General features: G+C 38.7%; 1 protein-coding gene across 4 annotated transcripts; it reads right to left on the bottom strand.

Moving 5' to 3' along the window:
• Nucleotides 1-2,442: 2,442 nt before the first annotated feature.
• LOC117294848 (mixed lineage kinase domain-like protein) lies at nt 2,443-17,038 on the bottom strand. 4 transcript variants are annotated; one of them, XM_033777386.1, is made up of 12 exons: nt 16,969-17,038; nt 16,679-16,801; nt 13,216-13,729; nt 12,622-12,669; nt 12,004-12,154; nt 10,087-10,190; nt 9,332-9,543; nt 7,665-7,810; nt 7,219-7,268; nt 4,820-4,960; nt 4,293-4,322; nt 2,443-3,250 (listed from the first exon to the last, which is right to left on the bottom strand). In XM_033777386.1, exons 3-12 carry the CDS (start codon nt 13,691-13,693, stop codon nt 3,213-3,215), a joined length of 1,398 nt encoding a protein of 465 aa, XP_033633277.1. In that variant the 5' UTR covers nt 13,694-13,729; nt 16,679-16,801; nt 16,969-17,038; the 3' UTR covers nt 2,443-3,212. The 4 variants fall into 4 exon arrangements, with proteins under 4 accessions (XP_033633277.1, XP_033633278.1, XP_033633276.1 ...); XM_033777387.1 differs by lacking the exon at nt 16,969-17,038 and adding an exon at nt 16,897-16,918; XM_033777385.1 differs by lacking the exon at nt 16,969-17,038 and having other exon boundaries at nt 16,679-16,882.
• Nucleotides 17,039-17,645: the final 607 nt, after the last annotated feature.

The following is a 17,645-nucleotide window of genomic DNA, read 5'->3' as shown; positions in this document are numbered from 1 at the left end:
GTACAGGATACGGGAGCTTATACACGTCGTAGATAAATGGATACTGTTTTGCAGATTTTTAGTTGTATTTTTGTCCTCGATCAAAAATATTTTCCACGGAATAGCTTTCACATCGTGCTTGATATAGATAGAATTTGTTTAGTCATTTGCAAGCAAAAAGATGAAAAAATGTAGTGTATAAAACACGGGGTCTCTAATCGGTCATACGTATGTCAGAAAAACACTCATGATGAATGCGAGCGACTCAAGTGAAACATACCTATAGTTTGCGAAACAAAATTCAACACATGGCTGATGTGAACGGTTACGGTTATCATATCCGTATCTGTATCTGTATCCGCACGCTTGCGAAACCTCTCTAATAATTTGTAGTCGCGACTTTAACACTTAAGCACACTAGTCGCCCCGGCCTACTTTTGCACAACTAATTATAAAGCACGGTTGTCCTGTGAATGCAAATCAAATTTTTGAGTCACTGTTTTTGTAGTGACAGTTTCACAGGAATTGAGCACAATTAGTCAACTGTAGTAAATTTTTTGTTGCGAATTGTGACGCTCAAGAACACATTCCCTGCTAAGCTGTTAATTACGCTTAGCATAAGCACAATTCCCTGGTTACGTAAGTGCTGCATTTCTTCCTTAAAAAAGTAATTGGCACAGGACCAGACCAAACTACATATAGCTTTTAAAACACAAAAAGCAGCTCAACACAGCAAATACCATTCCTCATTTTGTACAAGTCGTGAATCCAGGTATTCTGCTCAATTTCTGCATTTTTATAAAGCAAAATGTTTTGCCTATTTATTATAAGCAGCTCTATACAAATGACCCACTCAACCACAAGAGAAATGTCAGCATAATAAAATCGCTGCTTTTGTATTCCTGCCAAAGAGTTTTTGTATGTCATGGTATAATTTCCGAAAAGAAAGCGAAATACTTGAATTAGTTTAGGCAAATGGTCCCCGGCGCAAACAAGGCGACTTCACCCGTAAATGATTCCAAATCCCAGGCGTTCTATTTTCGTCGTCCACGCTCGTCGCCTGAAACGAACCCGGTCAACTCGGTCTCAAACCAACTCGGTCCCAGTCATACGTTGACAGTTTTTTCACTAATTTCTCAAAAACTACAACACCACAGCAAGTAATATTTTAAGGGAAGCTTTCAACTATCATTATCTTCAAACTGTTTAAGTTTAGTGTAAATCTGTGGACACGATGGTGTGTCGTCGTCGTCAAAACCCCCTATTCAATTACGCACGTTCGTTTGAACGAAATCCCTAAACCTTCGTACTTTGTCGCGTGCAAAGTATATGGGCCCGGAACTCGGTTAGATTGTTATGGGTCCTGAACGATGGTAGGAAAACAGAATGAGTAGACTTCCTCTCAAGAAGTCACAACTCATGATAGGTACATACTGTATGTCATTTACCATAGAGAATGTTTAACAATAACATGGAAGTGACTGCATCCAGTTATAGTCAAACGCGTAGACTCATTAGTACATGCACATTCTGAATGAGTATGCGGTGCTGCCTTTGATGAAGTCTTTTGACAATACTTTTGTTACCCTGGCTTTGCAAGCGTACTGACTCATCAGGGTTTGATATATCAGGGGAGTGTGGGTTTGGGTCCTATAGTGTAGGCCCAACTTTCATGGCCCTGTTTGCCAAAATCAATTGAAGTTTACAGAAGCAAATAATGTGGTGCAACTGATGAGGTATATAGAAAGTAATTGCAGGTTTGTGTGCTACCATAGGGAACCTTTCAATCAATCTGAATTCTGAAAACGATCCCTAAAACCTCACATTGTCAGCAACGATAATTTTGTATTTTTCTTTTGATAATCGCCCGATACAAGGCAAAAAGACCTCTCAAGAAAGGTCACACAGAACATAACGAAAATCTATTCACATAAAGAGGGGCTCCCAGGTCAAATCCAGTTTTATGATGTTCTGTTTTTTATTAGATAGACCCCTCATGAAAATGGGGACAACAATGTTTTTTTTGTAAACCTGTATGAAAAACTTTAAAAATATAGAAATAGCGGAGGACAAAAATAAACAAATAATATATATACATAGAAATTAACTTTTTGAGGTGTGGTTGACACTATACAGGAGTGCTGCTCGGTTTTAGTCATAAAGACAAGTTTACACAAACCTAATAGTGTCCAAAGCAAATGATTTTATTTAGGGACTGTTCTTTTCCATTCCTGGAAGACCTTTGAAGTAATATCTTAGTCTATTTTGTAGCCCAAATAGCCCAACCAAGCCGGTGTGTCCCTTTACGCATTTTTTTAAATTATTTCTGTGAAGTTGTACAAGCATCTGTAATTTGAGGCATTTTTACTTTGTGTAAATACTTAAATATTGCACATTTTACATTTGTTGTATAATGTAGTACAATAGGGCTTGCTATCGCCAAAGACATGTACCCGTCAACCATGTGTAAGTCTCTAATAATTAGAAGATACTATAAATGCGGGTACAACCATGTGTAAGTCTCTAATAATTAGAAGATACTATAAATGCGGGTACAACCATGTGTAAATCTCCAACTTGGTGAATGTTGGCTCTAAAAAGAGCTGGTTTAGACTCGACGTTATAATACTCAGGCTTATGCATTTTTTATATCGAAAGCTGCTATAATATTTTCCAAGTTTTATTGCAACTATTTTAAGAGTAGGGTTTTGAATTAAAATAGTTTAATTTTTTGTGGGGGTCATTACCAGTGAACCAAGTCCAAGACTGAGAACGATTTTGGGACCTACATCACTGATACTGACATAACCAAAAGTAACACTGATGTCACACTACATGCACTGTTAAACTGCCTGTACAAGCTTGCAGGTCACCTTTATATAGACTGGTCCATCCTTAAGACAGGTATTGGTTTTACAGAACCAGTGATGTCATGGGATTCAATGCCTTCTACAGATACAATAATTTCATTGGATAGACGTGCAGTGCCGTACATAGCTTTCCAGGTGTTTTGATTGGTCCGAGGTACTGTTTGGCAGCTGCACTTTCGGTCGTCTGCATGCAGCAGCGTATATTTGTTTGATTGACTACATTACATGTACACAGGATTTGACTCAGATTGTAATGTAAAACGAATGATAGGTCAATAGAAAGGGATTAATGTAGGCTCAATGCAGATCTCTGATGAAATCTAGAGTCACAAAGTGTGACGTCAGAGGTTCAGGCTAGTCACCTTACTGCCATGGTACACCACTGGATTTTTCGATGGCACCTGTGGATAGAAGTGCAGAGCTTTTTAATCAAATTCAAGCATTTCTAATGGCCTGGGTTTCGTAAACCCAGCAAACTGTTTAAATCTCATATAAATGTAGATGTACCGTATAAATCTAACCTGTGCACAATTTACTTCAAAAGGTTCGTAGTGGTAGTGATGACCACCCTGGAAGAATTTAGAAATATACGCAATCTGAGAGTGCTGCGCATCTCGTTTCAAATTGTGGGCATAAAAACTTATACAAAACAACAATACCTTAAAGTGGAATGCTTTACACTAAATCAGAAGCTGCTGTATAAGCGTCTAACCAAAAGTTGTTATATAACACCCAAGCAGATCCTTGCCATTTGATTGGAGGATTTACCGTCATGTGATAGCAAATAAAAGTACCATTGCGCGCTGAGTCACTCACCGTGCTTTTTGTTCCATCCGATTTTTTTTTCACACAAGTCTACATGTCCTTGCTATGCCAGTGTACATAGTAAATTTTAATGTACGTTGCAGGACTACAATGCCGCGCATGCTGTACCAATCTTGCACTATCGTCAAATTGCGCAAACCATTCCTGCACTGTTTTCAAATTGCGCAAATAATTCATGCACGATCTCCAAATTGCTGCGCATGCTGTACCAAAAATAAATCTTGCACTATCGGCATATACATTGTAGCGCACACTACTCCTGTACTATTGTCAAATGGCGCAAAATATTCATGCTCAAATAGATAAGCCAGTGATATTTTTTGCCCGGGCGGATGACGAGTTTTTCCGGGCGCAGCATTTTTTGTCCGGATGCATTTGATAAACATGTCGGAAGTGGCGACAGGCCAAAAAACAGATCGACATTAAAAATATTTTAAAAAGCGTACGGCAGGCATAAACCCCCTCCCCCCCCAGCGTTCGGTTTGTACGCTCATGAAAGTGTTGAATATTGTGAACGGCCCCATACTCATTACCAAGATAGGTTTGATGCTAATAATTATTTTGAGAAATTACCAACTGTGTTCACTGCCTTTAAGACAACATAACAAACACACTTACTTCTCAAGCCTTGAAGGGTGTCCACGATCTCTGAAAAAGGGACAGGAAAACAGCATTTAATGAAACAATAAAATAAACAAATGTATTTGTTAATAGTCAACAATACACTTCTGGGAATGAACCAAAAACACCGGTAACCCCTACTTTTCGTCAAGGGTTTCTGGGTCCTTTAATGCGCAATACCAATACTAAAACACAGGACCAATGGTGGATCGTCCCATCCAAAGGACAAAGCAATAATAATGGTGAAGGATCAAGGACACAGGTGCCCTGACCGGGACTTGAACAAAGTAAAACAAATATATAGGGTATTATTAACTTTTAAATGTTTGGTGCTAGAGTTACTCCGCAGACATGTTTTTCTATTTCATTGCAGAATTTAAATTTCAAACCTTGACTACTCAAATGACCAAGAAAATAATGAGGTGTTCACATGCGAGGTTTTTTTGTTTGAGGAAAGAATTGTGCACATAATTTGCAAATAATCTTTTGCTGTTTCTGCCGACTCACTTCAAATGTTTACTTACCACTAGATGTCGGTCGATCCAGAGGGCGAAAGCTCCGGCAGTTATCAATCAGTTCTTTAAGTCCCTCATTTGTCACTGTTGAAGGAAAGGGTAATTTTTTCTTCTTCCTAACAAATTTCTCAATTTCCTTGCAATCTTTCCCTGGAGAAATAAATAAAATGTTTAAAGTCACCTGGAAATAGAATTTATTTTTCTTCAAACATTAGAGTATATGTTTCTGAACAATAACATATTTTTTTTCAGTAATTGTTTTTAATGATTTATTTGTTTAAAAACGTAAATAAAGTTGTGTGGGGGGTGACTCCGCCATCCCTTTTGTGACGTCAATCAAGGCAAGGCAGACTTTGCCTGAATCGAACATTGAACACATGTACATCCAAGTACATTCAAGTCCTAGCCGTGAGTTTGTACGTTTCGAAAAAGTTGTTTTCTTGCATTTTCCCGGCAATGTCGACCAGGTGTATTGCTGCTGGATGCAGCAAAACAACTAAAGATGGTGTCAGTTTGCAAAGTGGTCCAGTCCGACATCTTTTCCAGCGCTGTGCAGCAAACACTTCGAGCTGTTGTGCTTCGAAAATCCAGAACACATTTTGACATGAAGAGAAAAGTTCTTTTCTAAAACATGACGCCATCCCAACAATTTTTCCAGCTAGTGGGGAAGTCGAAGAAGGTACCTGAAAAATTTGCCTAATTCAGGTATTGTTTCAACTTTGAGGGCATGTTTTTAGCTTGCGCCAAGCGTCACTATCTTGTGTTGGCACTGCATGCAATTCATTGTGCCTCGATTGACGTCACGAACAGCGCCGGGTCGGGCTTTTTTTCAAATTTGTAAATAACATGGAAACTAATTTTGTTAAACCTTAGTTAATTGTTTATTCAATTGTTACATATTTTAGTGACAAAAGCTTTATTTTGACAAAATACCACTTCCAGGTGACTTTAAGAATATCACATCAAACTGATCTTCTTAGAAATTGTATGCAAATGTTTTAAGGAAGGAGTTTCTTCTAATGAAACAGTTAGAAAGAATCAGATTCAATTGCTGATCTATATGAAGTGATGCGTCTAGGGAATAATTAACGCGATATACGATGGCCGCTTTCCTAGCTTTTGACACTACACAAAATCTCTGTGTTGGACACAGAAACAATCCGGATAATGTGCACTGACCTTTTCACAGTACAACTTTTCAACATGGAGACGATCCTGATATGGCGCTTTATCCGTGTCGAAACCAACCCTGCCCGGGAGGTGAGTTGATAAATCTCTATCCGTGTCAAAGATTCCAACACGGATTGAAAGTTGTAGTGTGAACACCTCCGGGTTAATTTTTGATCCGTGTTGAGTGTGTACGCTTTACTTTGCGCCACCACGCAACGGCTCGCGCAGCTACGCGTCCTACTTCGATTCATGTAAGACCTTGCAGTGTGAAACGGTTGCACAATATCCGGATTGAAAAGTACAAGTGTAACCAAAAAGCTGATTTTGCGTAGAGCCAGTGTGAAAGCGAAGCTGTTTGTATCTGTGTTGAAATGTTACCGAACCAACACGGACCCTATCCGGATAAGGTTCGACACTGATCGAAGGCCGATAGTGTCAAAAGGCCTAATGTCTTTGTTCTTCATACCACTTTATAAAAAGACTTAGAATATTACACAGTGTACATGGGCAAGTAGTCCCGTATCACAACCTCATAATATGGATGACCAGCCAGCAGTTGTTTTTAAGGAACAGAAAGGTTGGGATGTGTGCAGAATATTTAATAAGGCGGAGGAGACTGTATTTCGTATTGTCAGTTAGTGTGTAAATGGCCCAGACTGAGTACAAAGGAAGACACGTTAAGTTGGCCAAGGTGATTGTGATTGATGAGGATCAGTGTCCGAAAATGGGTTGTCCGAAAATGGGTTTTCCGAATCACTGCAAAATTGTACGACCATGTGCTGGAGAAAGTTGCAGAGACCGACGAGGTCAAGATCCTCTGGGACTTTAACATTCAGACTGATCATATAGAACATAGGTGTCCGGATGTTGTAGCCTTAGATAAGAAGAAGAAGTGTCATCTCATTGACTTGGTAGCTCCAAAAGATCCAAAAGTACAAAAACCTTGCTGGGGAACTTCGTTACATCAACGCGAAATAGGGACAATGTGAGGATGTTTGTTGCAGAAGGCGGGTTTTTGGGAACAGTGAGGATCATGAGAAAAACCCTTGAGGTCTAGGTTAGGGGATGTAGTCTGACTCAAGGAATTACTGGCACAAAGGAAAATATTTGCTTTATTTCGCATGCTTTTATTGTTATTATTATAAACCATTTAAAAACTTGTTCATGGGATTTAAAGATGAGTTTGACAAAAAATATTCCTGAAGATTTTCTTCACAATCAAGATCATAATCATTTACCTTCGTATGGTCGGAGTCCAGTGGCAATTTCCCACATTATTATTCCATAACTGTAAAGAGATTGAAATAACAGATGACATGAATGAGAACCCCCATAACCAACCTGCCGTCAGCCCACAGAATGCTATAATCCCAGACAAATAATACCAAACTATATGATAATTGGTGTTTTCACTACAATACTCGGCACTGCTTATATGTATCTCGACTGATACATACTTGCAACAACACTGTGTTTTAAGTTGAACACTAGAGTTTGCTTTGTGAATCTGCTTTTCTGAGAAAAACTAATGAATGTACTTCGGTGGCACATTTGGTGGTGTTGGGGGGGGGGGGTTGCTGTATGACTCATTTTCCATTAACAATATTATAACTAACATGATCCGAATCTAGGTGATATAAGAGATATAACCAACTACTCTTTTGGTAATTCATGACGCCTGTACCTGTACACCTCCATGGGCGCATCTATGTCACGTAATCCATGGCCTGTGCGCTCAGGGCTAATGTAGCACATGCGTCTGCGACGTTGCTTCTCTATTTCTGACCCCCATACCGAAACATAAGCTTTGGCCATCTTCAAACCTGAAATCTTTAAATTGTGAAAATAATAAAACAGACATGGGTAAGAGCTGGGGGTATTGACAAGATGAGGGTGCCTCCATTACGCCCTGTTTGGCCGGTGACTGGATTCATTAAATAATTGGACCTTCCAGTGATTTTCTCGTGGCCCACACATCAATTGTTTCTCGTGGACTTGGCAATTGGGAATTTTTTTGTGTGTGAAAACACTGGCTGTAATTAATTGTGCTTTTATAATTAAACCGTTTATAACTATGCAATGAGTGTTTGAGTTACCAGTCTGTATGTTGGAGTCAGTATACTCAAACCCAACAATCCACATAATTGTTTATGTGGATTATATAAACTGCTCACAAACAGTAAGGAAACTTTTTTCAATCAAGTATATTAATTTTTATCATTTGTTACTTTTTTTGTATTGAGTTATTTATCTAGGATTTGAGGCATTGAGTGGATTAAGATCAGTAAGTTGCCTTGCTTGCTTGAATCACAGTGTCAATTGTTTGTTACATTAACACAAAATTGTTAATTTTGGCACATTTGATTTGTGACTCTTTCTCACTCATGTGGCCAAGTCCAGCTACATGTCATCATTGCAAATGTGGTATCATTTTAAAGAGGAACACTTCAGCTTTGCACTGACACATAATTTAATACAAAGAGAGTAATAAATAATACAAATATATTTGGTTGAAAAAAGTTTCCTAACTTCTTGTGAGCAGTTTACATTGATTATGTGGGCTATTAATGGTGACCCTGTGTCATATTGGAACCAGGGTTCTGCATATATATGCAAATGTCTATGTAAAATTGTTCATACTATAAATATTCATAGCTTGTGTGTACTATTTCATTAGTTGTCTGGTGTTTAGACTTCACTCAAGTGCCAATCCCGTGCCATGTCCAGAAAACTATTGTTTTGTGGTGCTCTGCAATCCCAACCTGTTGTCGGGACCAACAACTATATACGGCCTGTTGCTTGTTTGCACGATATGCTGAGGGACCTCTCATATGAGAACGGGAGTTGAATCACTAGGTCACTAGGTCCTAGAGGTGGAAGACTACATTTGTAGCTTACCCGTTCAGGTGATGGTGCCATGACCCGTTCACCATGATCTTCAAATATTCACATGGTTCATTGCTATGTATATGGCACCAGACTATTATAAATACAAGCCTCAGTTTAATCTAAAACAATATCGAAGGTGCTTAGGGCGCTTGATCAAAGAGAATCACGCTTTAAGTTTCTGCATACTACGAGGCCCATGTAGCACCTTCAGGTTCTACAAGGTGCTGCGGTGCACTCGACATCCACTGCCAAGCAAACACCTTGGAAAACCCCTTCTAGTAGTGTAACTGGGTTATTTTACATGCCTCAAACAATACACACAGCTTTAATTGTCAAGACCAGGACTCGAACCCACGCTCTGCTGATCGAAAACCCCAGAGCTTGAGTCCAGCGCTTGACCGCTCAGCTACAGTTTGACTATGAATTTTAGTGAAAAAACTCAAAGGCTAAATGACAGATCACCTTCACTTCCCACTTGGCATTGACGAGAAACCTGTGGCTTGCCAGATCACGGTGAACCATGGCTCGATCCATGTTATGGATGCGATAAAGTCCGAGGGCGCCATCCAGAGCCATCTGAATGCGCCTATGAAACGGAAGCATACTTGGGTCGGTGGTGTCTAGAACATGACGAAGGTTGCCCCGCTCCATATACTCCATAATGATCATAGGCTCTGGAATTAAAAAATTTTAAAATACGAAAAGTACACAAAATTTCCAATTTCAGATGGTTCTTTTAAGTGAAGGGGAAGAAGATTAAATCCTTTTGTGTGTGTTTGTGTTTTTCAAAACAACTTGGCGCCAGGATTTCCAAAATTTTCCTCAAGTAGGGGGTTAATTTTTCAGTACTTAATAATGGAACCATGACTATAACAAAGTAAATACAACAAATGTTCTCATAATATTCAATATTATTGTGAATGTGAAACCTTACATGTAGCCGTGTGCAAGCAAATTATGTGATGAGACTATGTGTGACCACAAACAAAAATGTTGATGGTATTTTATGTATGTGCATCATTGTATTTTGTTTTAAAGGATATATGCAAATAAATCAAAATAGTAGGCCCAGTGTCACAGGGATTTCTGTCCTCGACACAGTGGTCCGGGGACAGAATCTCCCAGAAAATTCTAGGATTCCCACACAATCTGCTTGAGTCCATGTGCTTGATTGCTCACAGTAAGGGAATTAATTACGTAGCAATTGAAGAGCTCACCTATTGAGGTACTACACACACCCCAAATGCGAACAACATTCTTGGAGTCGAGGCGAATGAGATTTTTTATTTCTCGAAAGAGCCTACCTTCGTTCAAATTCGACCTGCAAATATGAAATATTGAAGAAAAGGAAAAAATTAAGACTATAAAGGGTTTTTATTTCTTCTTTGGGCAGAAATTTATTGGTGAGCAAAGTTGGGTAACTATAGTACTAAGACACACTGTGGAAGTATTTTTTGGTTTGTCCTCTTTCTGCTTTTCCTGGTTTGTTGGCATCAGGTTCATTGTTCTTCTTTTGTGATTTTTATGTTTTTTGTTGTTGTAATCTCCCTTTTAATTTTTTGGATGGTTGTAAATTATATTCATAAATACCTAAGACAGTTTATCCATTCTGATTGGTCGAGAGGGCATCACGTGGGGGTGTTATAACGGATGATATAACACTAGTAAAAAGTGTTGAAACATGGGCGTGACACGCAAGCTTGCACCTGTGTTTATAAGACAGTTTCTTCATTCCTATTAATCGAGAGCAACGGCTGAACCAACCGCGCCACATCACGCGATACACGGGATGCGCACAGCAATCTTCTTATAAGGAGTTGTTTACCCGAGGGTCTTACCATTTCATAGCTGGAGGGGTGTTAGGTTGAAAGAAATTATTGAAAAATTTAAATTGTTGCATTTATTTTACTTTTTGACCGACAAGTGTTGATGTTTTTTGACCGAAAAGGTATTTATGAATGGGAATCAAAGTGTGTTGAATCGGTTTTCAACTAGTGGTTTAAACCCGCCGAGGCTTGGTTCTTGATAATTTACCTCATTATCAAGAACCAGGCCTCTCTGGGTTTAAACCACTAGTTGAAAACTTCTTCACCACACATTGATTCCCTTAATATTAATAATAATTTATTTTTAATATAGCGTCTTACATAACAAAATCTCAAAACGCTGTAAAATATCTTTGTCTCTGTGTATTTTGTCCCATTTCTATTTTTATATTTTAACACCTGTAGTTTATATTTATATTTATCGTTTAAAATTCTGTGTTTTTTATCATTGTCTATTGATGCACACTGGAAGGCAATTTTCATGTTTTTAATGTGATGTGATGAATAATAAATTGAATTGAATTGAATTGAAATTGAGATGAAGATAATTATTCACCATTATTAGCTCCTTTTCACCATTGTATCGTTGATTGTATTATTAAATATAATTCACAAGGTTAAAGGCAGTGGCCACTATTGGTAATTACTCAAAATAATTATTAGCATAAAATCTTACTTGGTAACGAGTAATGGGGAGAGGTTGGTAGTATAAAACATTATGAGAAACGGCTCCCTCTGAAGTGACATAGTTTTCGAGAAAGAAGTAGTTTTCCGCGAATTTGATTTCGAGACCTCAGATTTAGAACTTGAGGTCTCGAAATCAAGCATCTGAAAGCACACAACTACGTGTGACAAGGGTGTTTTTTCTTTAATTATTATCTCGCAACTTCGACGACCATTTGAACTCAAATAGGAAGTATTATATAGTTTGACCGTGTGTGTGCTGAACTATCTGTGCATATTGAGGTAACATTTGGGTCTGGTTTACAAGCTGCTATATACCTCCCTATTTTAAACAGTTACAAAATATCTCCTTCATAATCAAAGCAGTGGTTATAGAGCATTGAACTTTTGCAAAGAATTTAAAAAAATAGCTGTTGCAAACAGCTGCTTATACCAACTAAAATGATCTTTGGTATAAATGCACAATAAACAGTTAATGGCCTAATGTACAAACATGGAATGGACCAACTAAAAAGGATGGGGGGGGGGTAGTAGGAAAGAGAATTGTTTCAAACGGCTTGTACCCAACATCTTCCCTTTACCCCAGTCCCCGTGTGTTGATTTATTGTTCATCCCTTGCCATACCCTTTTTCATAAACCTTCAGGACGACCGTTTCCTTCATATACGAAGCCTTGTAGATGAATCTCTCATCCAAAGAAAGCGTTCTTTTATTTTCCAGCTTGTGCACGTCAATTTCTTTGGGTCTACCATCTTGTCCAGGGTAAAAATTGTGTTCTGTACATTAAGAAAAGATAGACTGAGTAAAAAAAACGTTAATGATTTTGGAATTAGTTTGGGTAATGAGTACATGACAATACTTTGACATTATGCGTGGGAGTTTACTTTGCTATACCTCCATGATGCATTAAAGCACTGGATAAGGGTATGCAAAATGCAATCTGTAATAGTCATCTCAATTTCCTTATTGATTAAAAAACATTTTAAACGAGTTTAAGCAAAGACCACACCCTGCTGTTTTCGTTCAAGTAGTTCTTTGAGGTTTGTGTGAGTTATAGTACTCAAGTATACGTAAATACATGTACCTGGGCCATCGCGTTACAATACAAAGTGTCCCAGTGTGCCAAGTATTATGATGTTGAATATGAGCACTCAAGTATGAGTCCTGTCAACACTACTGGGTACAAAGGGGGGAGCCTGGTCAAGTTGGCATGACAGTTATAATCTAAAGGTAATAATGTTACCTGATTTTTCCGACGTTTTCCTTATTTCATCGATGATTTGTTGTTGACCTGTTTGTAAGAAAACAATGCAAATAATATACAAATGAGAATAACGAGATGTTTTGAGGAGCTTAATTGGTCTTAATGTGGTGCAGAGTACAACTTTGCAACTGAGTTAAGAAGTTTTAAAGTTCTTTTTGAGGCAGTATATAGAAATCAATTAAAGCAATGTGTGGAATTTGAAAGTACAAGAACTATTTCCCAGTTTTGTCGTTATATTTAAACACCACTAGACTTTTTGAGGTGTGGAGGACACTATATCCAGGAGTGCTGTTCAGTTTTCATTCATAAAGACAAATAATAACAAACACAATAGTGTTGAAAGCATAATGTGCCCACCGGAGATCTCACAATAGCTTATGGAGAAAAGTCTGCCTGACCCGAGTAGATGTGATTCACAAGAATTCTCATCCTTCCTAGTTCAGGAGTTTCACTTCCTTGGATATAAAAGGTCGACAGGAAAAGATTTTAAGAAAAGTTTTTACCGAACAGAACACCAATCTGTATTCTTTTGTATACCCCCCCTAAAGTTAAGCTAAGAACCTACTGACGTACCCGATTCTAGTCCTTCGAGGCGTTGTGTGTTTTGAAGAAAATATTTCAGATCTTCCTTACGGTCTTCTTCATCCTGTTTAATGCGATTGAAACTCGCCTCTTCGATTTGCACGAGAGAAAGAAACTGAAAATCATTCAATAGATTATCCAACTGCTCGCTGTATTCGTCGAACCGTTTTCCAATCTTGTTTGCATTTACAAACTTCTTGAAGAAGGAGTCATGTGTAAGTGAGGCGAGGAAATTTTTGATCTTCTCTACAAGTACCAGCAGACCCTCCACTGCTGCTTTCTTCAGACTCTTTTGGTTCATTTCTTTGTTCTCACTGGTGGCGAGTTTCTTGATGGCTGGTGTCAATTTTGCAATCCGCCCTTGAAGAGTCTCGCTGCTACTCTTAAAGGACTTCACTTTCTCCGCGATGGTGTATATCTCCTTGATCACATTAAGGACCATAATAGCTGGCTCAATTATGTCAACCATTCTGATGATAAATTCTTACTTTCTCTGAGATGGAAACTGCAAAAGGGAAGAGAATTGTAAACAACAATGGGTTAGAATCGTAGTTTGTGGCATGCATGGCTTTGCAGTCAAACGTTCTGCACTAAAGGTCTTAGTATTTTTTATTAGTCGAGTGTGATGGATTAGTTGGGCCTAATGGCTCTGCTTACCAAAATCAAAGAATCGGAGTTTAAAGAAACAAGTAATTCTGCCCTTACGTCAACAAGTTACACTTGTTAGCAGTGAATCTTTGCTTGAATGTACTCCCCATGCTATACGAAGGCAGTCTTTGCTTACACAACTAGCGTAGAAATTTGGCACTTGCACAGTTTATATAAAGAGGACAATTGTAATCATAAGCGCCAAATTCGGCAATAAGCAGATCCAGGAAGTTGGGCCCTGGTCTGTTGTCCGTATGAGCAAGACACTAAACCACTAATATTTTATTGTTCGGAAGGGAGGTAAAGGTAGGTCCCGCTTCTTGGATTGTCCTCACAAATTACTCAGGTGAAGAGTACCTTGCTCCTGGCTAGCCTCCATGGCATTCTTTACAGCTGGGAGGAAGCTTGGGGGAATGTACTGGCTGTCGTAAGATGCAACACTGCTATATTTCTAATGTGTCTTCTTCGTGCAGTACCCCCCTTGCTCCTGGCTAGCCTCCATGGCATTCTTTACAGCTGGGAGGAATCTTGGGGGAATATACTGGCTGACGTAAGATGCAACACTGCTATATTTCTAATGTGTCTTCTTCGTGCAGTACCCCCCTTGCTCCTGGCTAGCCTCCATGGCATTTTTACAGCTCAGAGCACTCTGGGGGAATAAACTGACTGTCGAAAGATGCAACACTGCTATATTTCTAATGTGTCTTCTTCGTGCAGTACCCCCCTTGCTCCTGGCTAGCCTCCATGGCATTTTTACAGCTCAGAGCACTGTGGGGGAATATACTGGCTGTCATAAGATGCAACACTGCTATATTTCTAATGTGTCTTCTTCGTGCAGTACCCCCCTTGCTCCTGGCTAGCCTCCATGGCATTTTTACAGCTCAGAGCACTGTGGGGGAATATACTGGCTGTCGTAAGATGCAACACTGCTATATTTCTAATGTGTCTTCTTTAGTGCAGTACCCCCCTTGCTCCTGGCTAGCCTCCATGGCATTCTTTACAGCTGGGAGGAATCTTGGGGGAATATACTGGCTGACGTAAGATGCAACACTGCTATATTTATAATATGTCTTCTTCGTGCAGTACCCCCCTTGCTCCTGGCTAGCATCCATGGCATTTTTACAGCTCAGAGCAACAGCTGGGAGGAATCTTGGGGGAATAGTAGTTTAAGTAATTTTTACAAGACGTGTTAGTTATGGTGCAGGCTGTCATCTCTCAGTGTAGTCATGGTGTGGTGAATGCACTTGTCTCAGCAAAGATGTACCTTTCCCCTGATCCTACCATCCCATGGACAGAGAAGTGTTAAAAAGGTCTGAAAACATGCATTCTTTTAATAACCAAAAGAGAATCATCCTTTTAAAGTCAAAATACAGAGTTTGTTCTTTGCTGTGGGATAATTTGTTCCTTTTGCACCAGCCAGCCTTCATGACAGATGCAAGTGTGGCATCCACCAAACAGTTCAGTGTACCTTTATCAACTCTTGCTCCATTCTCCAGAAGACGATCAGAGCATACTGATCGAAATGTCGAGTTAATCCAACGGTTCTTTTCAGAACCACCCCAACTCATTTAGAGAAAGTCATTACATGGTGTTACCGCAAACTCTTCTATATCTTATTTCCACCATGCAAAGTTTCAAATCCTGTCATTTTTGTCTTTCAGATTGCTGCCATGGATGTCCATCATATCTAGTTCTGGCAAGCTTGTGAAGTATTCAATCCATACAGTTGGGATGTCCCACTACAAGGATGGAGAAGATCACCAGATGTACTGGACAGGAATCTTAGACTTCTCCTCATCTTCTCCAGACACAGGTGAGGTAGTTTACTGAATTTAGTGATTAATTTTGATCAATGTGTTTCATCAAGGGTGCTGAGGGCTAGTCAAACTTGCTTCTTGGGTAGCCCCCACAAACTAATCAAACCTCTTGGGTACCACTTATTTAACCAGGCCTTTGAAAATTTATACCAAGTTGATCAAAATAAAGCATTTTGATGTCGTCACAGCATTTTGAAAATTAATGTTTCTTTATTTGTCTAAGGCCGGCCATTAAACCCCTTTGTGCTCATGAAATGGCAATTCAACTACATGTAGTTTCAGATTAAAATTTTACCCCACACTACCCCACAACTCACAACTTTTCTGAATGAAAGTTGTAGCCCACTACAGCTACAGAAGTGGAAATACTAATTTATGGAGTCCCATGGTACAAATACTCTTCCTTGATTACTGACTATATTTATTGAAGAATCGAAAGGTACATGTATATTTGGATGATTGAAGGTATACTATATACGGAAGTTGTAGTGAAGGTTAACGGAAGGTTTTGCTGTAAAACAACGATAATAAAATATGATTTAGTAAAGGAAACTAAAATAGCAATAAATATGCATATGGGAATAATAGTATAAACAAACTAAGTCAACTCAGCTAGGCTATTAACTACAAAGGGCTAAAGTGAGAAGGTATAGGCTCAAACCATTATTACTATTGGGAACAAACACTCCCAGTTTAAGACCTTGGGTAACCATGGCTACTGTCTGGCCAGAGACTAATTGCCCTAGGAGTCATATATCAGAAAACTTTGGAAAGCTAATGGGATATAGGCATGGGAGAATGGTACATGGGACACACAAAGTCGCCCAGGGGTTAGGTCTGAAATATACTACAGAGGATTATGATAATGTGGTCTAAGCTAATGGTAAGGAATAAACATTCTAAAATACTGAGCAAAGATGGTATTAATTGGAACAAACAAAAAACAAGAAACTAATGCACAATGTCCGCTACAAAAGTAGACCCCTTACCCAACATCACTGTGAGACAGAAAATACAGCAGTTGGAAGATCAGACGATCAAACAATAGTCTAGTCTTGTACTGCAACGAGTGCTCCGATGTGATCTAATGGCAAGGATTTCCGGTACTGTATCTGGTGGGAACAAATTTGGTGCGTCACACTTTGGCAACAGTGCATGAATGAAAGAACGGTTAAAAAAAAAAATATATATATATATATATATATACCATTGAATACGGGGAATCGTGTGTGGGTGATGTCAAGAAATCGGGACAATAGTACCATATGAAGAACTTTACCCCTGTTTTGAGCAGATAATGCAGCACCCACTGTCTGTGTGCCTCACACAGTGTGTGCACTGACCTTGATCAGGTTCAAAGTACATGCCTTGTACTGATAAACCAGAAATGGGGTATTCCATTATACATAATAGGGGATCAAACTGCTACTCACATAATAAGTGTCAATAAACAGACCAGTGTTTTCTTTGCTCCTTGCATCATGAAGGTTTATTCATCAAAAAGTGAGGATAACAATTATTTATAAGTGACAATATAGTTTGTAAAAGTACACAATAAATATAGACAGATGTATTTGAAGACTAACAACTATAAACTGATATATGCACAAAAATACACATGACTGTTTTATCAATAGTTTGAGTTAACATTCAAGTGTTATTGCTAGTGAAATATCAAATCTTTGGCAATATTTTAGCTGATTAAACTTTCATATTGTGAAAAAACTGTACATGAATATTACATAAAATAGCACCACTTCGAGTTTACCCCTGCTTAACTTAATACTGATAGTGTTTGGTGACTTGTAAAGGAAAGCCAAACTTGGATGGCAAGTAAAAATCATTATACTTATTACTGACAAAACAAAACATGGAAACACTTTATAGTTGTAAATAGAGGCATATAAACTAAAACCTACTGGAATCTAAGAACTAGTTTTAAACAGAATAGAAATG

Source organism: Asterias rubens, chromosome 9 (genome assembly GCF_902459465.1).
Source record: "Asterias rubens chromosome 9, eAstRub1.3, whole genome shotgun sequence".
NCBI lineage: Eukaryota > Metazoa > Echinodermata > Asteroidea > Forcipulatida > Asteriidae > Asterias > Asterias rubens.
The sequence above is the reverse complement of the archived record's forward strand: the minus strand, read 5'-3'. Positions and strand labels throughout refer to the sequence as shown.

Coding starts and splice junctions, on each gene's coding strand:
- LOC117294848 (XM_033777386.1), bottom strand. CDS start 13,693: ATGGTTGACATAATTGAGCCAGCTATTATGGTCCTTAATGTGATCAAG. Junction 10,191..12,003: donor CTGAAGGTTTATGAAAAAGG/GTATGGCAAGGG, acceptor TCATATTTGCAG/GTCGAATTTGAACGAAGGTA. Junction 4,961..7,218: donor TGGACTCCGACCATACGAAG/GTAAATGATTAT, acceptor TTATTTCTCCAG/GGAAAGATTGCAAGGAAATT.